This window comes from Labrus mixtus, chromosome 8 (genome assembly GCF_963584025.1).
Source record: "Labrus mixtus chromosome 8, fLabMix1.1, whole genome shotgun sequence".
Taxonomy (NCBI): domain Eukaryota; kingdom Metazoa; phylum Chordata; class Actinopteri; order Labriformes; family Labridae; genus Labrus; species Labrus mixtus.
In genome coordinates, this window is record NC_083619.1 from 16,321,588 (window position 1) to 16,347,638 (window position 26,051).

Genomic DNA, 26,051 nt, shown 5'->3' on the forward strand with positions numbered 1-26,051 from the left:
TTTTGTTGAGCCTGTTATGTGAGCTGTTTTTCAGGTCAGCAACCAAACTCATAAATAGGGCTCATTTGTTGTCTGAAAAAAAATCTGTCATATTTCTGCACCACTGGATTAAATTTCAGAAGCAGAGTTTTGATCAAGACACACTTGGCTTTAATTAGGCAAAATCGGTCTCACCCTCACTATTAACCTCTTCACTTCAATGTTCACCCATATCTGTCTCTCGAGGCCTGATATGCTGGCCCTCTCTCTCCCTCCCTCTCCTCCACCTCTGCTGTGCTGCATCTCTCTTTTTCATGGCTGCCTGCTGATGATGCTGATGCTGATGTCATCACCGCCTCCCAGCATCCCTGGTACAGCAGCACCGCCATTTTCCTTTGCTTCAGACCGACTGACGGACTTAACCGCTGGAGCATCCCGCACCCATCCACCCCGTTATCCATCTGGCTCCTCCTCTATCCCCGCTGTCTCCCACTCCCGTCTGTGATTGACGCACCGCTGCGTTCACAGCTCAGTTCGTCCCTCTCTCTGTCTCCGGCGGATTCTCCATGTATGGATGCGCTAAGGAGAAGGATGCTGTAGGCTGAACCGAAGACGGGCGAGAAATACAAAAAAATACAGGCTGCTGAAGAGATTCAAGAAGGAGGGAGCGGGGGATTCTGGTTTTGAATGGGCAGAGAACGATTCACCCTCTGCGGTTGTCGAGTGTGAGCTGCTGAGGTAAGAGACGGCCTTTACTGATTTTTTTTTTTTTTTTTACGGCACAGCATCGGCGTTTATGCTCTCACGCCTTGATGTAGACAGCAGGTGTGCGTTGTGTGTGTTGGTCCTTTCGAGGCCTTTCCGTACGCGCGAGGAGATACGAGGGCGCTGCGGCACGGTGTTTGATTATTTAATTTCTCTGCTGTCAACAATTGTCTTTATAAATAACTCAAACGTACCTTTCCAGAAACGCCAACCAGAAATGAAAGCACACAAAAATTAGCTCGTCACAGATTTAAATGCCATTTCAGATTGGATAATGTGCGCCGACCTCGTTTCTGACGCAGTGTTTGATGATTTCGTGTTTACGCGGCCTGTCTCTGAGGTGCGGCAGGCAAAGCAAGATGGAGGAGGCAATATTTACATCGCTGCACCGCCATTGCCCTCCCAAAATGTCTCATATTTCCCACCAGCATTTATCCTGTTGTTCAGATAACGTCGTGTTCCCAAGTTCCGGAGGGTTGTTTTGTATTTTTTCGATAGAGGCTGAGAAGGTGGATGTCCGCAAGACCTACATTATTGTCTGGTCATTACCAGAGATACACACCACCAATAAAGGTTTTTTAAAACGTATAGAGACTAAGAAATCATTGCAAGATTATGTGGAAGCCTTCTCAAAATCCTGTCATTTTTCCTCTGTGTAAGCAGTGAGGAGATACAGGCCTAGTTCAATCACAAGATGAGTAGACCATGGGAGTGATGCCTGAAAAGAAGCTGCCATTTTAGTGAATTAAAGAAGGGATGCTCTCGATCTTTCTGCCAAATAATGACCCAGCCGTTTAGTCAGCTTGTTTCAGGAGCTGAGTGTCAGACTGAAGATGAACTGACAGATTCAAGGCCTGAAAATGGAGGATGTGTTTAGAGTCATTGCTTAGTTGTTTTGCCATCAAGTCCCCGTCCTCAATATTAATCACGATAACAACAGAACAGGAATGATTTAAACCTGGTATGTTTGTTGTGATATTTTTAATAGTCAAAGGTTTATGTAGAAGAAAACAAAAGCCCAAACATCTGTATCCTTACCTATCTCATCTTCCTGTACAGGTGCCTGTGTGTGTGTGTGTCTGTGTAACCACACAGATCTTTAGCTCTTCTGCTCACCCACTCACCCACCGGTGACATGGCGGGGGCTTCTGTGAAGGTGGCGGTGAGGGTTCGGCCCTTCAACTCCAGAGAGATCGGAAAGGACAGCAAGTGCATCATTCAGATGTCAGGGAACACCACAAGTGAGTTTCATTTCAAGTGTTGTTTTCATTTTGGGGCTTAACGTCCTCCACTCAAGTTTCTCTTTGCCCACCTTAAGTCTGAGTTTATGAAGGACTGCCAATAAAGATTGATTTTTAGAATAGATTTAATCCCTATTGTCTCGATATGCTAGATTCTCTGTTGGAGCTTGATGATTTCAGAGTCCAAGATAACATTTTCAAAATGTGTTTGATGAATATCTATAACAGTTTAAACAAGAAGGATAGTCATCTTACTGTCATGCCGTCTGCCATGCCTCACACACCTTGCTGCTGCGGAGGGAGAGATAATAAGGAAGGCTCAAATATATATTTTTCCTTGACACAATTTATTGGTGATCAAAATAGTTGCTGCTGGTTCGTTAGACAATCAAATGACAGTAGAATTTTCTCACCAAAAACCCTTTAAGAAGGAGACATTACCATTTTAACCTGAAAGATGTATCTTTTTTTTTGCAAAGTCATCCTGTACTTGTGTTTTCAATGAGGGATTTCATAAATGTAACAATCATGAATTTCTCATTTATTAACCTAACCTGGTCAAAACTTCATCAGGTAAAAATAATGATTACGTTTAAAAAATAATGTTTTGATGGATTAGTGAGTTGAGCAACACATGAAAAACAACAGACTTAGTCAAATTTTATTGATTGTTTTTTTTTCTGCCATCAGATATCTCATGCTGAGGGGTGCACATCTGCGTTAATGCAGCTGGAAATATGATTAACACATATAATCTTTATGAAATATGCAATGTATACTGTATGTCATAATTCAGATACTACAGTGATGTGCTCCTCCTTTCCTTTCTATTATATAATAGTAATTTTTTTGATTTTGCTTTCTTCTTGACACACATCAGGGATTATTAATTGACAGAGAAAGCGGTATCATGAAATGCTATGTACATCCACCCTAAAGCAAGCTTTATCTGTTTATTGTCAATTCTTAAACAAGCATTAAATCTATCTTCAATAAATCTAAAACTACAAACATAAAGGCCAGAGACAGTCTGATACAATAGTTGTTAGGTGTATGAGGTAAGAAATGTCTCTTTTAAAGTTGTACTCATGCTACTTGCAGCTGTTTTATTTTTCTGATTACCCACGTCCAAGTTTACCCTTGGTTATTCGTCCCTCCAGCGACAGCAGGGTGGGCAGAGAGGCATGCAGCAACAACATGGCAGCTAGAGAGAGAAACAAAAGCTTCAGTCAGGCCTGTTAGTGTGTGTGTGTGTGTGTGTGTGTGTGTGTGTGTGTGTGTGTGTGTCTGTGTGTGTGTGTGTGTGTCTGTGTGTGTGTTGTGTGTAGCCTCTCTCATCGCACGAGCTGCAGGGACCAAAAAGACCTTGTTGTTCTGGTTAAGCCCTGATGCAGTGTCAGCTGATGTGTGTGTGTGTGTATGTGTGTGTGTGTGTGTGTGTGTGTATACATGTTTGTGTGTGGGGGAAAAAAGAAGAGGGTGTGTGTCCACTAGTTGTGTCTGTCTGTGTTTTTAATGACCTCATTAGAAGCAAAGATTCAAACTTTCATTATTTGAATACATTACCTTCACTCACAGCTTCTTACATTTGTCCAGCTCTATTTCTCTGCATTATGGTCACACCAGCAGCCACTAAAGAACGACAGGTGTAGCTGATGGATGGATGGATGGATGGATGGATGGATGTCTCTGTGTGTCTGTCTGAGCACATGTTTAAGCAGGATGTTGCTGCTATTGTAGTTCTCAACTCGTCCACAGGGGGTGATGTAGTGTTGAAAGCCAAAAGAGCATCTGCTCCTGATCAGTTCTTGTTCCGGATACGCTAGTGCATGTCATCCCTCCCCCTTTAAAAAAGGATGAGTGGTGCATTCAAATCTCCTGCTTTATTAACTCAAACGTTTCTCTCAGAACCGCTGTTACATCGCTTTATCTGATTTTAAACATTAGAAGCCCTTAGAAAACAAAAACACCAAAAATTCAAAATTTTAGTGTAGAGCATGGTAACTAATTGAAAAATAAACAGAGCAGTGCATCAATATTGTATTGATAGTATTTATCTTTACCTAAGCTGTAGTCAGTGGACGAGTGCTAAAGATGTATTGATTTCAAATGAAATCACCAAACAAGCTTACAATGAAAACATGGTTTGTGTCGAGACTGAATGCAGTTGATCACGAAGAAATATAAGAAAATGTTGGAAGCTCAAATATGTGCATGTTAGGTTGAAGGAGACACATGTGTGTACAGAATATATTTAAAACATTTTCACCTCTGTCCTGCAGTTCTTGAAAAACTGACAAATAGCCTGAAATAAAAGAGCTTAAATGTTCTTAGAGTGATTCAGTTTGCACCGACTAATCTATTTTTTCTCTTTCTAGCCATCCTGAACCCCAAACAGCCAAAAGAAAACAAGAGTTTCAACTTCGACTATTCATACTGGTCACACACTACGGTGAGTTTCAGTGCATCCATTATTTCATTGTTTTCAGCAACTGAATTTGATGGACTTAAAATATGGATCTAAAGGTTTGTATTTAACTTCATGCCATCCCTCTCTGTCTGCAGCCCGAGGATATCAACTATGCGTCTCAGGTGCAGGTGTACAAGGACATTGGAGAGGAAATGCTGCTTCATGCCTTTGAAGGCTACAACGTGTGCATATTTGCTTACGGACAGACAGGATCCGGGAAAAGCTACACCATGATGGGACGACAGGAGCAGGACCAGCAGGGAATCATACCTCTGGTAACACAGAGCATACTTCTGACTAATCTTTTTTTTTTTGTATGTGTGTGTAACCATTTCTATTGACAAAGCAAAAAAAAACAAAACATTTGTTTATTAGACACAGAAATGAAAATCTGTTCTTTGTTTCTTTGTTAGTTGTGTGAGGACCTTTTCACCAAGTTCAATGACAGCAATAATGACAACAGCATGTCTTACTCTGTGGAGGTAAGTGGAGAGACATTCTTTTTATCAAACTTCCTTGTGTGCCGTTTCATACATTTGGATTATTTTATTTGCCTCTTGTATTTGTAATTGTTTTTCTCTTACAATGTGTCTTAATCGTGAAACAAACCTGTACAAGCCCCAAAAGTAAACCTTTGAATAATACATACTTCAGTTTACTCCAGGGTATTTGAGTTGTTACGATAATTAAAGGAGTGACAGCTAGGGCTGGGAATCTTTGGGTGTCTCACGATTCGATTCAGAATTTATTTTCGATTCAAAATGACTCTGGATTCATTGATGCTGATCATCATCAATCAATGAATGAGTTCATGAAGGGTGACAGCTTTAATGATGCAATTATATCAGACAGTAGGAATCTATATTGCTTGATTAATAATCTTTCAAAAATACCAGAAACACTTGATGCTCGATGCTTGAAAAAACACTCCGAAAATCAAATAAAGTTTGAAATTGTTTTTCTTTCTGTTTCTGTGTAGGTGAGTTACATGGAGATCTACTGTGAGCGTGTGCGTGACCTGCTTAATCCCAAAAACAAAGGAAACCTGCGTGTCAGAGAGCACCCTCTGATGGGACCCTACGTTGAAGATCTGTCCAAGCTAGCAGTCACTTCCTACAACGACATCCAGGACCTGATGGACTCTGGAAACAAAGCCAGGTGAAAAAGAAAAGCTGGATGCATGAATCAATGAATCAATGAATCAATGAATCAATGCCTGCAACAAATGATCGATGAAGAAGATTATGGAAGAGGATAACTGTGTGATTCAGTTGTATGCACCTAAAGTAACATGTTTTTTTTTCTAGGACTGTGGCTGCAACCAACATGAACGAGACCAGCAGCCGCTCGCACGCTGTCTTCAACATCATCTTCACGCAGAAGAAACACGACATGGATACAGAAAACACTTTAGAAAAGGTCTGAATTCGGCTCATTGAAATCACCCAACATGACTTGGAAAAAATATTTTATACTGCCCCTCAGATAAACAAATCAATGTCGTTTCTTATCCTGGATGTTGTTTCACCACAGCAGTTTTAGAAAGTTGCTACAAAGCAGAAAAGATTTGATTATGTTTTATGACTTGAGCGGAGGCCGTCTGTGGTTTTATCTGAGGAATGCATAACACTTCTCACTGCTAGCTCTCTTATTAAAGTTTAATCTGTTTCATGTTTATGAGGGTTTTTTGTTGAATTCCAGGTCAGTAAGATCAGTCTGGTGGATTTGGCTGGCAGTGAGAGAGCCGACTCTACTGGAGCTAAGGGGACCAGACTGAAGGTGAGACGAAGCTGCTGTTTATTATGTGTCTCTGCACAAAGGAGTGAAAATACAAATAATTGTAACAGTGATGGCTTTAAGTCAGTGTGTAACATTTCAGTTGTAAAATAAACTCAAATAGATGGAAGGAAACATTTGTTTAAATTGACTCTTATTTCTTTGTATTTGCAGGAAGGAGCAAACATCAACAAATCTCTAACCACACTTGGGAAGGTCATTTCTGCTCTGGCTGAAGTGGTATGTTTTTTAACGTATTTGAACACGTTTAAAAAAAAAAAGGTATTGTTATTTTTTTGTTTCACAAAATACTAATTGTCGGCATTTCTTTTGCAACCTCTAGGACTCTGCGCCAAACAAGGTCAGTAATATCATTGATCAGAATTTGAAACAGCAATTCGAATGAGATACTTAGATATTTTTTCAAATGTTTTATTCTGAAATGAAACCTTTTTTGAAACCTTTTTGCACAGAACAAGAAAAAGAAGAAGGTGGAGAGTTTCATCCCCTACAGAGATTCAGTTCTGACTTGGCTACTGAGGGAGAACTTGGGTATTTGAAAACATTACAATAAAACCTCAGCTTTTTTACAATTAAAAAAACACTTTCTCACTCAAGTAAAACATTGAATCTCCTTCTCTGTCTTCTAGGGGGAAACTCTCGTACAGCTATGGTGGCCGCCCTCAGCCCTGCTGATATTAACTATGATGAGACCCTCAGCACCCTCCGGTGAGATAAACTGTCAATACCCTTTCTTTTCAAAGATCGTCATAGAAGCCTTTAATCTTCTGGGAATAGTGTAATAAAGATAATGTCACACTTACACAACAGGCACAATTTGTAGGATAGATGTACTCGTACAGTTTGTAAGCAATCTCCTGCATTGGTTTGCGTGATGAATTACGGAAATGGACATGATGTAGCTCTTCAGATCTTACAAAAATCCTGCCTGCCTTTTTTACACTTTGTAATGATTATATAGCTACTTCAAAAATGCATGCACCATTAGCGCTGCAGTGGCTAACAGAAACAGGCTCATATTGTCATTAGTTTAGTTATTATGTAGAGCCTGTGAAGGCATGATTTGTATCCTAATGACTTGACTTTTGAATCTACAGGTATGCTGATCGTGCCAAACAAATCCGCTGCAACGCTGTGATCAATGAGGACCCCAACAACCGGCTGGTGCGTGAGCTGAAAGAGGAGGTTTCTCGCCTCAAAGACCTGCTGTACGCACAGGGCCTGGGAGACATCATAGAGAGTGAGTGTCATGTCTCAGGGCTGAATCACACGTGAACACACACTTGAATTTTAGATATTTTGTGCAGTTTCTGTACATTGAAGGCGGAGGGTTAATCTTGGAGTGTGGGTATGCTCACACTCATTATCTTCTCTCCTCTGTCCTATCAGCGTATCGCGGCACCGGCCCCGTCATCGGTGGTTTGAAATGTGTGTATAATGCTAGAGAGCCTGCGCTTTGCAACTTAGAGAAATAAACATCTGAGCCGGTCTTCCTCCTCCACCACACTAGAGACCAAACTAACGATCCCCCCAAAAACTAACCATGACAACAATTTGGTTAATTCAATTTAAACCCTGTGGTATTGATTTAGAAAAACATAACAATCCGTCAGGTAAATGTGCCTTGTTGCCATATTAAGTTCCTTTTTTCTCCAGAATTCTGAAAAAATGGCTTCCTTTATCTTTCCATATTGAGATTTACTTTTATTTCTCTCTCATTTAATCTGTAAAATTCAGCCACTTAATACTTAACATCCACATAACACAATTAGCTTGGTAACAGAGATTTTCTTTACATTGTGATCCTGTAAAAGTTAATTTAGTGTCTGCAGCAGACTGAGGAAGGCTTGGATGTTGAGCATGCTGCATTTCCTGATGAAAGTAACAACCATGGAATAGAGAACTGTCTGAGAGGACGCCATTTAAGTTTTCTGAGAAACTCTTTCCTGTGCATCCTGGTTCTCTCTGTGTGGAGCTTTATTGAATGGGTTGAGTGCTTAAAGGCCTGCATTGCTACAAAACGCTGTGCTGAACAGTTTGAAAACATTAACATGAGCAAATCAGAAGAAAAATGAAGAAAACATATTTAGTCTTTATGCACTGTAGACTTTTCTAATTTTCTTTCTCATAACATTTTCATGCTTTAAGCTTGTAGAGTGTGTTTTGTACGTCAGAAAAGAAAAAAGTCTTTGACTGTCATCCTATTTGGCATTTTGTGATCTATCAGTTTGAGTTGCTCTTTTCTCTCTGTCAGCGATGGCTTTGGTAAGCAAATGACCTCTGCTTCTTTAAACCATTATTTGAGCTTTCTCTTCTTTTTGTACTCCTCCCTGTTGTTCCCTCATTTTTCCCTTTTATACCTGTTTCTCTGCGTGCTTCTCTCAATCCCTGATGTCCCTCCTTGATTACCCTGCGTCTTCTCCTACCTTCTGTCCTTCCTACCTTCAATCCTTCCTCCGTTCCTTCCTTTGCTCACTCCCATGCAACGCCTCTCTCTCTGGCAGACCTGTGCGATTACAAGAACTTTGAGAATAATCGCCAGGCTGTCAATCAAAGGGGTGATCTCTCCACAGTGAACCATGCCATGACAGGAATGAGCCCCTCCCCCTCGCTCTCAGCCCTATCTAGTCGTGCTGCCTCCATCAGCAACCTTCACGACCGCATCTTCAGCCCAGCCAGCGAGGAGGCCATCGAGAGACTCAAGGTAAGGTTAATATGGAAACTGTTCAGAGAGCAGAGTTGGGAAAATAGGAGGTTAGTAGTTGAATAATAATAAGAATTGGAAAGACTGTTAAGCCTGGCTCACACTGCAGGATAATCAGGCAGATTTGAGCGCCGATTCTTCCTTCCCCACAATCGCAGGGTCGCTCCCGACTCAAGGCTGCTCCAAGATCCAATCCAATCTTAATGTTTATTTCAAACATGTTTGATATTTAGAATTTAAAATCTTAACGATTACGTCATGAAAGGGTCCGGCAGAAGTTGTAACGACAGACTGTAGTCATGGCGACCAGCGGCAGGACGCAACCCGGCATTTTTTTTGTTTGTTTTTGGTACAGATCATCAGTGCAGCACTTTTCTGAAACTTGTATCCATATATCTACGATTGTTTTAAATTTCCTATATCCTACAACAGCTTTCACTTCCTTCTCTTTCACCAATCGCCGTCCGTTGGAGTTTTCAAATGAAACTTTATTAACAATTGTCAATGCTCCGTCCCGACTTCACTCGTACAGTGTGAGCTCTCCGGCCGTGCCCCACAATCGGGTCGTATAGTGTGAGCACATACATCGCAAGGTCTGGTCGTTCGTCGTAAACGATTCAGTCGTACAGTGTGAGCTGACATGCCACCCCGACTTTTATACAATCGGGGAAAAATCGCACAGTGTGAGCCAGGCTTTAGTATGCTCATAAATAAGAAGATTCTACATTGCAAAAGTAAACTCTTAAGTAAGTTCAAATATCTTCAACGTAGGCAATGTATGCTCTTTTTGCCTGTGAAGATTTTTTATTTTAAGAAATAAACAATTCATTGTTTTCTTTCCCTGTTTTGGAGTGCTGACTGTTTGCAGTATTGACTGTATATAAAGATGGATGACCCGTCCCCATCTCCTCCCATTGTACAAAAACAATTCCAAAAACCCAGGCGACAGGTGCTGACATTTTTTCCTGTTGACTGCATTTGGAGCCGGAGCCTGCGTAGTAGAGATTGGGCTGGAGGAGCTGCAGTATTGAAGTCCTGGTCCATCTGCTAACACATTCAATTTACAGATTAAACAGCATATCTCCTGTTGGTGGTACAATCAACAGCAGAATGGATTCTGTAATCAATTTGAAGCTCACACTCAAAATAATGGAGAGTTCAGTTACTCTCTTGTTAGTGTTTGTTATTTTTCCACTCACCGTTCTTCCTCTAGCCTGCTAATCCATTGCACACTGCACCTCAGGAGCAGCACTTTTCAGCAGAGCTGTCGATGATGGCTTTATAGCATCAAATAATTAATAATTAATTTAAAGTTCCCAGAAAACAGTTGTGCATCATCATGGCAGGAACTAACCATAATGACAGAAACCATGTTTGAACTAACTTCTTTTGAGGTGTTCTAATGCCCATCTGCTATAATGGAAGATACAAGGTTAATGACCTATACTGCAGCCAGTCAGTAGAGGGAGCCAGCCATAGAGTTTGGCTTCACTTTAGAAGAGCTGTCATGCTGTCCATCTTTTATACAGCCTGTGGTTTGCATTGCATTTTCTATGTGAATTATTAAGAGCTGTGTCTGGATTCTGCCATCAGGAAACAGAGAAAATCATTGCCGAGCTCAATGAGACATGGGAGGAGAAACTGCGTCGTACTGAGGCCATTCGTATGGAAAGGTTTGTCAAACATATTGACGCATGATTCATAGTTTCATAGTATACAATCAGATAAATATAGTATTTAAAATCCTGTGTTATGATTCTCTGCTACTGCCTCCTGCAGGGAGGCCCTGCTGGCTGAGATGGGTGTTGCCATGAGAGAAGATGGAGGCACATTGGGCGTCTTCTCCCCAAAAAAGGTGAGTTCCTTTTCACTGTTGTACAATAGTTTGATACGTGTACAACATATGTGTGAACACACACAAACTCTTAACAACATCTGTACTGATTGCCCCTTTCAGACCCCTCATCTGGTGAACCTGAACGAAGACCCTCTGATGTCTGAGTGTCTGCTGTATTATATCAAAGATGGCATCACCAAGTAAGGACTTATTACATTTTTTCAATTATTTACTCTGAATGCTCTTGTTTTCCTGAGGATTTTTCTCACTCGTATCTCCCCCCACCCAGAGTTGGACGGGAAAATGCCAAAACTCGCCAAGACATCGTTCTGAGTGGCCATTTTATCAGAGATGAGCACTGCACCTTCAGCAGCACTATTGGCCCACAGGGAGAGGGTAAAGACTGGCTGTTCTCTTTAATAAACGACAGCGTCATATGGTCACAAATTTAAACTTGGGGCAGCCATTTGTTCAGATTACATATAAAAACGTTGCTGTAGTATTTATCTAATCTCCTCTTTAACAGGAATGGTTGTCCTGGAGCCATGTGAAGAGTCAGAGACATACGTCAACGGAAAAAAAGTGACCTCTCCCACTGTTCTTCGATCTGGTATGTGTATAAGTTAACAGACAAATGTATTTGTAGGAAAAAGGAAGGTCTGCATCTAATTACTGTCCCACTGTCACAACAAGTGTTTGTGAATCAGAGTAGCAGCCGATTAATAACGCAGGTCTAATCTGTGATCAGTGTTTATTCATGACAGAGTCTTTATACTGCAATCTTGTGATGTGATTTATTTAGGGAACCGCATCATCATGGGAAAGAGCCATGTGTTTCGCTTCAACGACCCGGAGCAGGCTCGTATGGAGCGAGAGAGGACGCCATGCGCAGAAACGCCGGTTGAGCCAGTAGACTGGGCGTTCGCTCAGCGGGAGCTGCTGGACAAGCAAGGAATCGACATGAAGCAAGAGATGGAGCAGAGGTGTGGGCAAGACATTATAATGATGATGATGATGATGATTGGGATCACTTTGTCACATTATGTTGTGTGTTCTAAAAGTCATTATTGAACGTGCCGTTGTGAATCGCTTTCAGGCTTCAGGAGCTTGAAGATCAGTATCGCAAAGAAAGAGAAGAAGCCAGTAACCTGCTGGAGCAGCAGAGGCTTGTGAGTCCAAGATTAACAGAGTATTTATTGCATATGACAGAAGAACTCTTTTACAAAGCCTCTCATCCTGTTTTTGATGTGGATCATTTGTTTTTGTTTCAGGACTATGAGAGTAAACTGGAGGCTCTTCAGAGACAAGTAGACTCTCGGTACCTGGAGTCTCCTGAAGAAGAAGAGGAGCCTGAAGAAGAAGGTGATAAGCGTTATCACTTTGTTTGATCTCATCTAACAGTCCTCCCTTAATGAGGCTTAGCGATCATAATTAACTCGTGTTTTTGCTGTTTGTAGTGCCGTGGACAGAACGTGAGACTGAGCTGGCTCTTTGGGCGTTCAGAAAGTGGCGTTTCTACCAGTTCACTTCTCTCAGGGATCTGCTTTGGGGCAATGCCATCTTCCTCAAGGAGGCCAACGCAATCAGTGTAGAGCTGAAGAAAAAGGTGCTTGATACTGGAAAACGTTTTCCTTATCCAGCAGTTTGACCAATTACGTTACATTTGTTTGTGTCACTTTTTATTTGAAGCTGTAGGTAAACCTGAACCAGAGTTTCCTTTATTGACTTGATCCAATTATACCTCAACACAAAAAAATTCACTCCTGTCAAATATTAACAAGGACAACTAGTGTTGAAATGTTCTCTAAAGAAAAGTTAAATCCCTTACATGATACAGAAAATGTGATGTAAGGGGTCGCTTATGTTTGTGTCTATAATGGGGTCCACAGGTGCAGTTCCAGTTCGTCCTGCTGACAGACACCCTCTACTCTCCTCTGCCCCCTGACTTGCTGCCCCACAGTGTGGCCAAAGAGAGAGAAAGACGACCTTTCCCACAAACCATTGTTGCTGTTGAAGTACAAGACCAAAAGAACGGAGCAACACATTACTGGACTCTGGAAAAACTCAGGTACATTTACTATTTAAAAAAATAGGAAAAAAGGTGTTCAAGGTATATTTATTTAAACTTTAAAATAATGAACAAAAATGTATTCCTATATCTTATCTGTTAGCATGTCCAGTTTTGATCCATGCAGCAGCTTATAAACAAAAGATGGATGTGATTTGTGATTTCTCCCCCCCCCCCCCCTTAATACTGCCCTCTGCAGGCAGCGACTGGACCTGATGAGAGAAATGTACGACCGTGCTGCAGAGCTCCCCAGCAGCGCCGTAGAGGACTGTGACCACGCTCTGACCGGAGGAGATCCCTTCTATGACCGCTTCCCCTGGTTCCGTCTGGTTGGCAGGTTTGTCACTAACCTAACAGCAACAGACTCTCTTTTTCTCCCTGTATTGCTCTGACAGTAAATGCTTCCCACTAAAGCTACTTTCTCCTTCTCCACAGGGCCTTTGTTTACCTGAGTAACCTGCTGTACCCGGTGCCACTGGTGCACCGTGTGGCCATTGTCAGTGAGAAAGGCGAAGTGAAAGGCTTCCTCAGAGTAGCAGTTCAGGCCATATCAGGTAGAAATATTAGTGAATATTTGCCGTCATTTGTTATATTTTGTATTTAGGAATTGTAGTGTCACTAGTCAACATCTTGTACTTTGTTTTTTTTTCCTCTTAAGCTGATGAAGAGGCTCCTGATTACGGCTCTGGCGTGAGGCAGTCAGGCACCGCCAAGATCTCCTTTGAAGACAAACAGTTTGAGAAGGTAACAACTAGCAAGAGTGAACATAAAGAGAAGGACTGTGGGCCTCTTTCTGAATTTCATTTTTTTTCTGGAATGTGATAGTTTGTTTCAAACCGCCTCAGAGTTGATTGTTTTCTCTCTTCCTCCAGTTCCAGACGGAGTCCTGTCCCAGCAGTCTCTCCCACTCCAACACCTCCCAGGAGGAGCTGAGAATCGTGGAGGGAGAAGGACAAACCGCTGAGATGGGAATTTCTGCAGATGAGGTTAACAACAACACCTGTCCAGGTGATGAGACACCAGGTACGCAGATCATTACTCACTCGCAAAATATTATTTATTATTTATTTTCTTTCTGTCCTGTATACTGGACATTTATTGCATGTGTGTCCATTCTAAGAGATGTATCCTTCCTCTGTTCTTCATTTCCCTTTTAAATTGTTTGTTAAGGAATTTTTCTTTCTCAAATTTGGGATCTGTGATATGGGCCTTAAAAAATATATTAAATTCCTAACCAGCTAGAATATTAAGGATTGTGGAGTTAAATAAAGGTTAGACTTTAAAAGAGCACTCTGTCTACTTTTGTTTCTTTGTTTAAATAAAGTTGATCTCCCGGTTTCACACTATGATAAAACGTGTGTCTAGATCAAAAATGTGACTACTTTAACCTCGTTAATACTCAGTACATCAGTGCTTTTATATATATTTTTAAATGTATATAAAAGTGATTACATCTACAATACCAGACACACATGTCTATGTCTCCTCTGTGTCATCTAGCAGACCTGGAGGCTCCCTGCAGCCCAGTGAAGAGTTTGGGTCTGGATCTTCCACTGGACCTCTCTCCAGAGAAAGCTCTCTCCCACTTGAAGATCGGCAGCACCTTCACCTTCAGAGTCACCGTCCTGCAGGCCTCCAGCATCTCAGCCGAATACGCAGACATCTTCTGCCAGTTCAAGTGAGTTCAAGCTCGTTGCACCAAAGTCCTGCAGTTCTTACCTTCTTTTTGTGTTATACTCTTAATTTGCCATACAATTCTATTCTGCTTCTGCCTTCATCCTTATCTTTATCATTAGTCCTTCTCTTCTGTCAATGGACTAACAACAAGTGATCGCTGTCGAAGAAGACACACAAGATTATAATGGATTGACTGACTATATTTTCTAAAAGACCGTATTAAAAACAAAATTATTTGAGAAATTAACAAAGAAAACTTCTTGTAAGTCATTGACACAGTCTGAAAATTGAACCAAATGTGAAGGTTATGAGAAACTTAAATAGAGTTGTAGCAATTTGATCCACACTGTTTTTTTTTAACAATGTTTGCTACTTGCTTTAGAAATGTCCAAAATGCAAAACTCGACTTTGGCCTCCAAACATTAGCCCTACAAATTAAAGGGTGACATCATACCTTTTACAGACTGATTATTAACTGTGTGTGTGGTCGCCAGTCTTCAGTATATGTAATGGTTTCTTTTTTGTGCAGCTTCATCCACCGCCATGATGAAGCTTTCTCCACTGAGCCGCTGAAGAACACTGGCAGAGGACCTCCACTGGGCTTCTACCATGTTCAAAATGTAAACACTGACATTCACATTCAGAACTCATTTAAAAAAACAAAGTACTGTTTACCATTTCTGCTGTATTTTTACTCGTCTGTATTTATCTGTTGGATGTGTGTTTAAGTTATGTTTCCTCTCTTCTCTGTTAGATCACAGTGGAGGTGACCAAGTCCTTTGTGGAGTACATCAAGACTCAGCCCATCGTCTTCGAGGTGTTCGGTCATTATCAGAAACAGCCCTTCCCCCCTCTCTGCAAAGACCTCATCAGGTCAGGAAGAAATCTGACCTTTGAAATGAAAAAAGGATAGGACCTTTACTTAAAAGAGTTTCCTTATGTAATGTTTCTTTGTCTTTTAGTCCACTGAGACCTACCAGGAGGCAATTCCCCAGAGTGATGCCCTTATCCAAACCAGGTGAGCAGTGACTTCAGATTAAAAAGCGCTTCTCAAAAAACACACTTGAAGCTGTTTTTATTTACCATAATTGCTTTTTCTTTCTGCCACCGATTTTATATTCAGCTCTGTTTATTTTCTTTCAGTCTTTTTTTGGCCGTCACACATTAATCTGTCGTCTCGTGTTTCTTTCCAGTGCCGGCTACAAAGCTCAGCACTCTGACTCGCTCCACTGCAGGACCCTGTCACGCCAAATATGACCTCATGGTGTTCTTTGAGATCTGTGAGCTGGAAGCTAATGGAGAGTGAGTCACATCTTAATGGCTGCTCACTTTATATCAGATACATAACGGATACTGTTTTACAAAGGTCATCTCAGTTTAACATTGGAGTACTAACACTTTATTCATTTGTTTCTAGCTACATCCCAGCTGTTGTTGACCACAGAGGGGGGATGCCCTGCCACGGCACGTACCTCCTACACCAGGTCTGACTATGTCACTCAAATGCACCATCATGTTTACATATTAACAGACTCTGTTTCATAAAATCAGTGGATATATATAAAGCTTGGTATCCATGCCTTTCTAAATGATCTTATTTCTGTATCTTCTGTTTAAACATTTGGGAAAGGACAATAGACTGCATAAGAAGTAGATGTAGCCACCATTATTTTATCCACCATCTATTAAAAGCATCAAGTTCGACAAGCTAGTCCCTCCAGCCTTGTTTTTGAACCAGTAGTGAAATTATTTTGACAAGAGGATAAAGGTTAGAGAGGATTGAAGGGTTAGCAAAACCTTAGTTATGAGCCAATGCTAGTGCTAGCTTAGTTAGCATCTGTAATTCACTGTAGCTTTGATATAATAGGATGCCGATTGATACACAGACTTTTACTAAATGTTCTTGTTGACAAACATGAAGAGCTGACGTATTAGAGTGTCTTTTTACTGAAAACATGAGTCATCATTGCAACTTGTCATTCACCATTGCCACGCCTATAGAGATACCGTGCTGTCATGTATTAACACTTAATGGGGACCAAAATGTACTAAACACAAAACATGTTGTTGTAAAGAAGACTTGGATATTGTGATAAAGATCAAGATAAGGTACTTATTAGGTTAATAAGATAATAAAATTAGTGAGAGGAGTCAGCTTCATTCAATGTTTTGTAAGAAATTGTGTTGCCCCCTGCTGGCTGTCAGAAAGACTACAAGGACACATTGGAAACCCCTTTCTTCCACTTCTTATGAATTAAACTGGTTTAGATAGCAGCTATAAAGTTTCCAAATAAATGTATAATGATGTTTGTTTTGGTCGTCTTAGCTTAAGAAATACATGTTCCTGTAACATGCTGTTTAATGTCCCGTTCTCTCTGGACTCCACAGGGCATTCAGAGGAGGATCACAGTAACCATTGCTCACGAAACAGGGAATGATATTGAGTGGAAAGAGGTGAAGGAGCTGGTTATTGGTGAGTCATTAGGACAATTCAAAAACATATTTGGCCTTTGACTTAAACAGAGAAGACAGTTTATTTGAATTTAATCATGACTTGTGTGAATTCAGGTCGCATTAGAAACACACCAGAGGCTGATGAGACCATCATAGACCCCAACATCCTGTCCCTCAACATCCTTTCTTCTGGATACTTCTGGCCCAAACACAACGACAAGTAGGGCTTGAATTACTTGACATTCAGTGACAGTTTCCTAATTAATCTGCAAACCAAACTATAACAACAAAGACAGATCAGATGCTTTGTTAAGTGAAGTTTTAACAATGCTTCAAAAATGCCTTTTAATGTCAAATATGATTTGGCTCCATGCTTTTTTTCAGTTTGCACAGAACCGTATTATTTGCTGAGTTCAAACTTTTAACAGCTGCAGTTAAAAGTTTCTAACTCTTGTCCTGTCTCTTCAATCTTTGTTGACCGCAGCGTCTCCTTGGGAGTTGATCATAGGTATAAATGACCATCCTTTTTTATCTTGGCAATACTTTTTTTAAAAATAATAAAATAATATTCACGCTTACAGGTTTTCATCAGGCAGACATTTTTGCCCCCTAAAAAAGCATCCAGATAATAACTTTGTATTTTCCATGATGCAGAACTTTCTACCGGTTTGAGGCTGCGTGGGACAGCTCCATGCACAACTCTCTGCTTCTGAACAGAGTCACTCCCTACGGGGAGAAGATCTACATCACCCTCTCTGCTTATCTAGAGGTAACAGACACAGCATGTAATACTAGTAGTGTGACTTTGACTTCACGTCACTCGTAAGCTTTATTATAATTAATCTGCTGTCTACTTAATTCTTGATTCTGATTTTTTTTTTTTGTCTGATGTATTCTAACTAGATGGAGAACTGCACTCAGCCAACAGTGATCACCAAAGATTTCTGCATGGTGTTTTATTCACGTGACGCAAAACTGCCGGCCTCTCGCTCCATCAGAAACCTGTTCAGCACTGGCTGCCTCAGGCCCTCTGAGAGGTAGCCTACACATATTTTCTCATAGTCTGAATCCTAACGACCTCTACGTCTAAGAAAAGTATTTAATTGAATCAGAAATGAAAGCTGTAGTTTGATGTGTCTCTTCTCTCTTGTCTCCTCTTTAAAACATCCCCTCTTTCCATCATAGTAACCGCGTAACTGGAGTCTATGAAGTCACCCTCTGCCATGTGGCAGACAATGGAAGTCCAGGTAAGACCCAAGTCAAAGAAAATAATCAGTGGAATAGTTAAAGCTTCTTATTTTCCTTTATTTGAAATTCAAAAAGTCACTGACTTTTTTTTGTTCTTCTCTTTTCAGGCATGCAGCGAAGACGCAGGCGTGTGTTGGACACCTCGGTGGCATATGTGAGAGGGGAGGAGAACCTGGCTGGGTGGAGGCCTCGCAGTGACAGCCTCATTCTGGACCACCAGTGGGAGCTGGAGAAACTCAGTTTACTGCAGGAGGTCAGTTTGGAGACAGACGAGCTTTTTTTAAAAAGAGGAAGGGCCAAGAAAATATAAGTAGGGAATATATTGTTACTGGAATAGGTACAGTATAATTGTGATTGTTTCACCCCTACAAAGTCAAGACAGAAATTAAACAAACGTAACTTTCATGAGGGAACCATTTTTCTTTTTTATTTACAGATTTGTTTTTGTTTTTCTTAAGACCATCCTCAGATGAATAAATGTGACTGTGAGGAAGCTGCCTATCATAAACATAATTAGTTTTTGTTCGGTAGAAGTCATTTAACATTAAAAAGCCAGCCTTAGTTCTGATATTTCATATCATAAGTAAATATGATGCTTGAACAAAATATTCTATTAATTTGAATTTTGAAAATAAAATGCCTGTGTTTTTTTAGGTGGAGAAGACCAGGCACTACCTGCTCCTGAGGGAGAAGCTGGAGGCCACTCTGCAGGCAGGACAGGATGCGCTTTACAAGAGCAGCGACATCAGTGATTTCGCAAAGAGTCCCGTCCTCAGCCACAGTCCTGGAAGTATCCCTCCAACCCCTGACAGCCCCAACCAGAGGCAGAGGGAGCTGGCTGCCAAGGTGACTGCTGCTTCCTGAGGCCTCCAGAACTTTAATCTTGACCTAACCATTATTCGTCATCTCAAAAACTCTTTGACTCTCTCTCTCTCTCTCTCCTGCAGTGTCTGCGTCTGCTCATGCACACCTTCAACAGGGAGTACAGCCAGGTGAGCAGCAGTGCCAGTGAGAGCAAGGTGAGCCCCAGCCTAGGCCCGCTAAACCAGGCCCGTTAATTCTTCCTAAACTTTAGCCTCTACCTTTTTTTTTTTTTTAATCTTTAAGCCCCGCAACCACTCTCTGCCATGATCATGTATCATTTAGTCCCTTTTAGCACTAGACTTTTATTTATTATCCCATGGTATGTCTTTAGAACCCCACAGTAGACCTGAACTAAAATTTACTTACAAATAATTCAGACTTTCTGTATTAACCAGATGCATGACAGAGAATATTGACTCAGGTCTACTGCTTAGTTCTGTCAGCATAAACATTTGCATCCAGACTCCCCTTTTCCTCATCCTTCACTACTCCTCCCCTTTAGTGTCTGCGAGGCTCCCACTAACCCGATCTTCCACCTGCATGTCCTCTTTAACAATATGTAAACCAGTGAGGGGCTCTTACTGTAGATAAGATTGGATTTTAAATGGTTCAGACATGGTTTTAGAGTAATTTATTAGAAAAAAGATAATTTGTCTGATTGAAGTTTTCTCTGAATGCATGTCTGTGTTGTACGTGCTTAATTGTTTGCTGGTATGTTATGTCTGCATCTGTATTTGTCCCTCTTGTCTTGTGCGTGTGCGTGTGTGTGTGTGTGTGTGCTTTTTCATATGTGATGTGTTGTGAATGCGTTTCTGTCGGTGGTTGTGTGTCTTTTAGCTCTCTGAGATGTCTGCATCTCTTATGAGAGACTCCTGCTCGTCTGGACTGAACACACTCACTCCGTCCTCCACCTGTCCCTCACTGGTCGAGGGACATTATGACATCAGGTATGAATCACGTCGATACAGTGCATGAGACTCTCAGGCTTTAGGTATTTGTGCTCCACTGAGGATAAATAAAGTACATGTTGTGTTTCAGAAAGATTTAGCATCAGTTATAATCATGTGGTGCGAAATGTTCCTGTAGATGTCTGATGCCTTCTTCTTCTAAGCTCCATAAAGCGACTCTTAACAGATTGTTGCTTACTTGATTTTTTCCCAACTTGAATCTGTTCTCCTTATTATGCAGACACACTGAACCCAGTTCAGAAGCCTCCACACCAGATCTGGATCCGTACAGCCCTGTGGACAGAAAGAAAGCTCTCAGGGGATGCACGTTCGTCCCTGACATCCAGGAGATCCGTGTCAGGTCAGACCACACACACACAAAACTGGATTTTATAGACAAATGGACTTTTTATTATTATTTGGTGAAGCAGCATCGTATATAAAAAAGTTTAGGTCAGTTTTGGGCACATTCTTGGTTACACTGGTATTTCTTATATCCTAAACAGCCCCATAGTGTCAAAGAAAGGCTACCTGCACTTCCTGGAGCCCCACACCAGTGGCTGGGTGAAGCGTTATGTGGTGGTGCGCAGGCCCTACGTCTACCTGTACCGCAGCGAGAGAGACAGCGTGGAGAGAGCTGTCATCAACCTGTCGTCTGCGAAGGTGGAATACAGCGAAGACAAGCAGACCTTACTTCGGGTACGAAATGAATGAATAATATTCACATAGTTACACATTGAACCTGAATTAAACTTTAAGTAACCTCAGGGTTTTTCATTGACAGACTCCAAACACGTTTGCTGTGTGCACTGAGCATCGTGGGATCCTGCTGCAGGCAACCAACGACAAAGAGATGCACGACTGGCTGTACGCTTTTAACCCACTGCTGGCCGGCACCATCAGGTGAGGGGTGGAGGAACTGTGAGAGGTAGTCAGCAGTTTTAAACAGCAGTTAGCAGCACAGATTAGCCCTCTTGTTTTTGTCTAGCATTTCTGAATATAGCCGCAGTATCACTTTTTATAGAGCTCGTTTTCTTAGTTTTTTTGTTTATTGAAAGAAGACATTTAACTGCCAATGGCGGTTACTAATTTGTTGGTTGATGTTGTCTGTAACTACTGCCAAGTTATGACGTTCCTTCTGGAAACTGGTTTGTGAATTAGGGAATTACAGAACCTGTAGAAAAAAGAAACATCAGTATAAACTGGATATTAACAAGTTACACATTTTAATATTTCTTATCATCTCTTCAATCTCTTCTGTTCAGGTCAAAGCTTTCTCGGAGAAAGTCGATCCAGTCGGCTCCGGCTGCTCAGAGGATGTGAGAGTCGAACCGCCATGGTGGAAAACAACAAAACAAGCTAAACAATCAGAAGGCTCCACTCACCTCCCTGCTCTAAGAAACATTGCTCATATAAACAAATTACACATAAAACCATTTAAATAGCCTCCCATATGATGACCCTCCCAGTCCCAAAAACCACACAAACTCTTATCCTGAAACTCGACAAAACATCCCTTCTCTGTTTTTTGCAGTCGTCACCTGCAAAACCCTGCATGCTGTGCTCCCTCCTGCCCTTTGGAAGAAACATAAGACAGACTAACCTCCCAAACCTGTAAATGAACCTCTGCTGAGCATTGGGACTAGTTTTAGTTTTACATGTCGATATTTGTCATCTGTGAGGCTACGTGTTTCCTGTAGAAAGTTAATCTGTGGTCAGTCCCGTCTTCACGTGTTCTAATTAAATTAACAATTCCCACTTATGTGTTTTAATTAGAGCCATCAGATGAGGCAGAAAAGCGAAACACATAACTTTAGTCTCTTAAGTGCAAGGAGGACACAAGCACTCACTATATACTGTACATTACATCGTGCTTTACAGCTCAGAGTATTTGTTTTACCGCAGAGGTCTCAGATAGCAAACAGATCGGCCATTTTAACATAGAAGTAGCATTAGGGTGATTCGGACATAATAATTCAATGTTCTGGTTTTCGTGTTTTATTGTTTTTGACTGGATCCATGAAAAAGTTTGTCGTCTAATTAAGGCAAAAATAATCCAGTATCCAGAGAAATAACTCATGTTACTGCCTTGTTCCCGATATGTGCTTTTTCATATAATCTCCAAATCCCCTGTGTAACTGATCACTTTATTTATTGTTGCTACCGTTCTTTCACTGCACTGTTATTTACTTGTGACAGGACCATTGATCAGTTTTGTTGCATGGCACTTTATTGTCATTATTGAGTTAATGTACTGTATCAGTTTTTTTTAACCAAAGCATTTTTTTAAAATTATTTTAGATCATTGTGTGCAGTTGTTTTAGCAGACATTTGTTGACTATTACAGAAATACACTTTCTCTTTCCTGCAAAGAGATACCACATTTTGTACTGAAATTTAAGCTAAGCTACAAGCTAGCTGAGCTAAGTATAAAGACTTTAAGCAGGGACAGACTAATAGCCAGTCAAAGGTAATGAACTCTAGCTACCAACACTTCTTAAGCCCCAAAACAACATGTAACGTTGTGTTTGTTTAAGCAGCACACGAAGCGAGGTGTAAAAATTAGAAGTTCTGATATTATGGGGGATTGCTTTCAAGGTGCTCAAATTAAGCTAGGCTAGCTGTTTACCCCTGTTTCCAGGCTTTGTGCTCCACACACAGAGTTAACTCTTCGTTTAACCGAGTAGAAAGCCCATGAGGATTGATGTGTTGTATCGGGTTGGCTTCTTGAGTGAATATGAGTTATCAGCCTAACATGAGCATGTCAGTTTTTCCGAGCTGAAAAAGTATGTGTATTTACCTTGTGGTTGACATATTTCTGTAAACTAATCAATCACAAATTGATCTATGATCTTAAACATACATGAACAGCTGCACTCTGTATTTAGACTACTTTAAACAAATGTGTTTTTATTCTGTATGTTATGGGCCGGCAGAGTTGCTTCATTTATTTTGTCTTGTATTTAAGTCTTGTCGAGCTGAACGAGAAGTTATAATTTACCATGGACCTGTAATCTGTGTGACTTGCTTTGAATGGACAAGTACGTTGTCCATGCACCAGATAGTGCCTCCCTCTTTTTACTTCTTTTTAATCTCTCCCTCCGTCATCATTTTTTGTCTTCGACATTAACACTAAAGTTAGCAACATGTGTCTAACATTAAGCCTTTATGTAGAGTAAAAGTAGATGCTAGAGTTCTGTTCTTTATATTGATGATCAATGTTTTAGAGTGAATATTATCAATGATGCTATATAGTATGTTGGTATAGCCTATAGCAGTACAGTACAGCATATACATATCTCATAATCATTGACTGTGGCTTTGAAAACGAATCCCCCTCTTAGCTTTTGTACTGTAGCTGCTTGATATTTGACAGCCTGATGCTTGTGTCACAAATCAGTACGGTATGGTAGCTTTGCAGATTTTACGACTCTTATGTCCAGGGATGGTTTGTAATTGCTTTAACCAACTGTTTTTTGTTTTGCACTGTACCAAGATGACCCCAAATGTTGGTTTGAAATCAACATTACCACTATGGTGAATTAAACTAAATTCAGCCCTTGCTAAAGGACTGCTAACAGTGGGCCTTTTTAAAAACTCTCTTTATAAAGTTAAAATCAAAGACATGGTCAGCCAACCATATTGTCGTTCCCATTTTGCTCTTGTTTTTAGTTTTACTGGTTATGGTGAAATGTTTGTGAAATCTGCCTCACACTCAGTTTTCAAGAATGTATTCAGGACTCTCTACGCCACAGGCCGACCAACCTGCATGAGCAAAGCAGCCTGAGAACATCAGACATTTCACCTTCAATCTGTTGTAGCCCCTGTGATTTGTAACCATATTCTGCCCATTAGCAATGACATGAGATGAGTTGATTATTACTAAACATTTCGTGCCATCTTGGTATAATCCACTTTATTTATTTATTTTTTTAGATGCATACTTAACATATTCTGCCATTTGTCTGCTGGAACAGAAGACAAATGTAGAGTTTATTTATACCTTTTTGAAGGATGGATTATGTTTGTAAAGGATATCGCACTTACGCACAAAGCATCTTTATTTACTATGATTTTATATGAAGATATTTTAAGAATGTAATGGAAAAGGTGGTCCGTGTATAAACTTATTACAACCCTGTCCTACAGAGGAGATGATAAGATACTTAAGCTATCAAACCCCCAACAACACAGTACAAGTTAGCATTTTATTTTGTGTGTAAAACTTGCAGATGACTTGCTTTGCTTCCAGTCCTAATAGTTCGAAGGAATAAGTTTCAAAAGAGGAAAGAAAAACCCCTAAGTGAGACAGCTTTAGTGCACTTACCAGTAATTGTCAAAAAGGTTAATGAGTTATCACAATTTTGGCTGCTTTTTTACTGTCATAGCTCTGGATCAAAGCATGCAGGTCCACTTATCTTCTGCTGTCCCTCTCTCCTGCCTTATAGCTTGCTACTGACAACAGCCCCTACCCCTGCCCCCCACCCCTCCCAGAGTGCTGCTTGTAAAGTATCGTCATCCATGATCCTTGTAATGACTAACTGGAAACCTTCCTCTTGGCTCTGTATTGTATATAAATTGAGATTTTCTGTGCCGGCTCTCATCACACAGATGATATTAACTCTCTCTCTCTTCCTGTGTATACCATAATGAATAAGAAAACATGGCCTGCTGCTTCGTTAAGTGTCAACTCCAGAGCAAAGCACGCTGATCAGGGGATCAGTTTTGCACATTTTGAGCTCAGTGTGGATGAGGTGGTCATTAGACTGACGAGTAGGTGGTCCCACGTCTGCTTGTTGCTCTGGGCTGCTTTGACAGAAGCTGAACCAGGTCCCAGCCTGTGATGAAGTCTTAATCTCAGTGCTCACGTTTCTCTTTTGAGTGTTTCGAGTTCTTTCTCATGTCTGTGGACACGTAACAAAAGTTGTCAGGAAAAAAAAACAAGGCGAATCAATAAATGAGTGTTGAAACTTAAGCAACATCTTAATGTGATTTGTTTGTAGCCTTCACTAACTTCTGTTATTTATGATTTTCATTACAAAGTATGTACAGTTCATTCAAATGAAACGTCATGTGGCATAAAGGCATTACATACGATATGTTTGCATTTTTGATGCTGGTTACATGTTTGCACCACTATTGTACAGAATGTCAACCATAGTAGGTCTGCTGGTTTTTGTATTGTCTCATTAATCCACAATACTGCAAATGTACCTGATATCAACACGGAATATGTCATAAAAAGAATACTGGCTATGTGATGGTTATATTTCTCACAATTGATTATAATAAGAAATGAAGAATCCTGTCTTTCTCGATAGGACGTGTGTCAAACTTTAAAATGTCCTTTATTTCAGGAATTTAAAGAATAGGAAGACTTAATCCATAACCAGTTTTTGAAGCATGCTTTGAATTCTGTTCTCTGAAGGTTATAATTTATAACATATATAATAACCTTAGTCATAAGCACTTTTAGCTATAATACAAAGTTTTTGATATTTATGTAAAAAAATAAACTAAAGATAAAGAGTTTGTCACAGGTCAAGGCAGAATCCTGAGTTGGTGTGACAACTTCCCCAGGGTCAGCACATTATAATTTAGGGTTGACAGACACGTGATAATGTGAACTTAAAGAGGCTCTGTGCTCAGCCTGTGTCCTCATGTTCAGTGTTTAAAGAGAGAAAAACAAGTGTGTGTGCTCACAGAGCAGATTCAGGAATGAATAACATAATGCTCTTCTCATGTCTGTTGCATAACAGTTGGTACGTTTGCCCAAGGTGAACACGGTGAGACTGTTGTGCGTTTGTGCAGCCTTCCATTATTGATTATGTACTCAGCATGTCCTCAGCTGCAGCAGACTAATCCCCTAATAACAGTCAGAAATACTGAGCCTGACACAAAGGCCCTGGACTGAGTGAGCGGTACTTGATGTCCTTCTGGTACCCCCTTTTTTTCAGCTGCCGATAATTTGAAAAGCTGTAAGACCCCTGAGTTGATAGG

At 40.7% G+C, this 26,051-nt stretch overlaps 1 protein-coding gene across 8 annotated transcripts; it reads left to right on the forward strand.

The window, feature by feature from the left end:
* Positions 1-474: 474 nt before the first annotated feature.
* kif1ab (kinesin family member 1Ab) lies at positions 475-25,307 on the forward strand. 8 transcript variants are annotated; one of them, XM_061044712.1, is made up of 49 exons: positions 476-717; positions 1,804-1,985; positions 4,364-4,437; positions 4,551-4,730; positions 4,869-4,937; positions 5,435-5,613; positions 5,763-5,874; positions 6,157-6,234; positions 6,406-6,471; positions 6,575-6,592; positions 6,705-6,783; positions 6,882-6,960; positions 7,350-7,492; positions 7,642-7,680; positions 8,826-8,956; positions 10,550-10,629; positions 10,736-10,811; positions 10,914-10,993; positions 11,083-11,189; positions 11,320-11,403; positions 11,596-11,776; positions 11,890-11,962; positions 12,065-12,155; positions 12,251-12,399; positions 12,683-12,861; positions 13,061-13,198; positions 13,297-13,415; positions 13,520-13,605; positions 13,734-13,884; positions 14,362-14,539; positions 15,068-15,158; positions 15,293-15,411; positions 15,501-15,556; positions 15,732-15,840; positions 15,956-16,022; positions 16,927-17,011; positions 17,107-17,212; positions 17,477-17,500; positions 17,647-17,761; positions 17,896-18,029; positions 18,178-18,239; positions 18,348-18,493; positions 18,895-19,086; positions 19,188-19,259; positions 19,942-20,051; positions 20,293-20,412; positions 20,558-20,750; positions 20,836-20,954; positions 21,317-25,307. In XM_061044712.1, the coding sequence occupies exons 2-49, from the start codon at positions 1,880-1,882 to the stop codon at positions 21,372-21,374; spliced, it is 5,103 nt and encodes a 1,700-aa protein (XP_060900695.1). In that variant the 5' UTR covers positions 476-717; positions 1,804-1,879; the 3' UTR covers positions 21,375-25,307. The 8 variants fall into 8 exon arrangements, with proteins under 8 accessions (XP_060900694.1, XP_060900688.1, XP_060900690.1 ...); XM_061044711.1 differs by lacking the exon at positions 7,642-7,680 and having other exon boundaries at positions 475-717; positions 8,757-8,956; XM_061044709.1 differs by lacking the exon at positions 7,642-7,680.
* Positions 25,308-26,051: the final 744 nt, after the last annotated feature.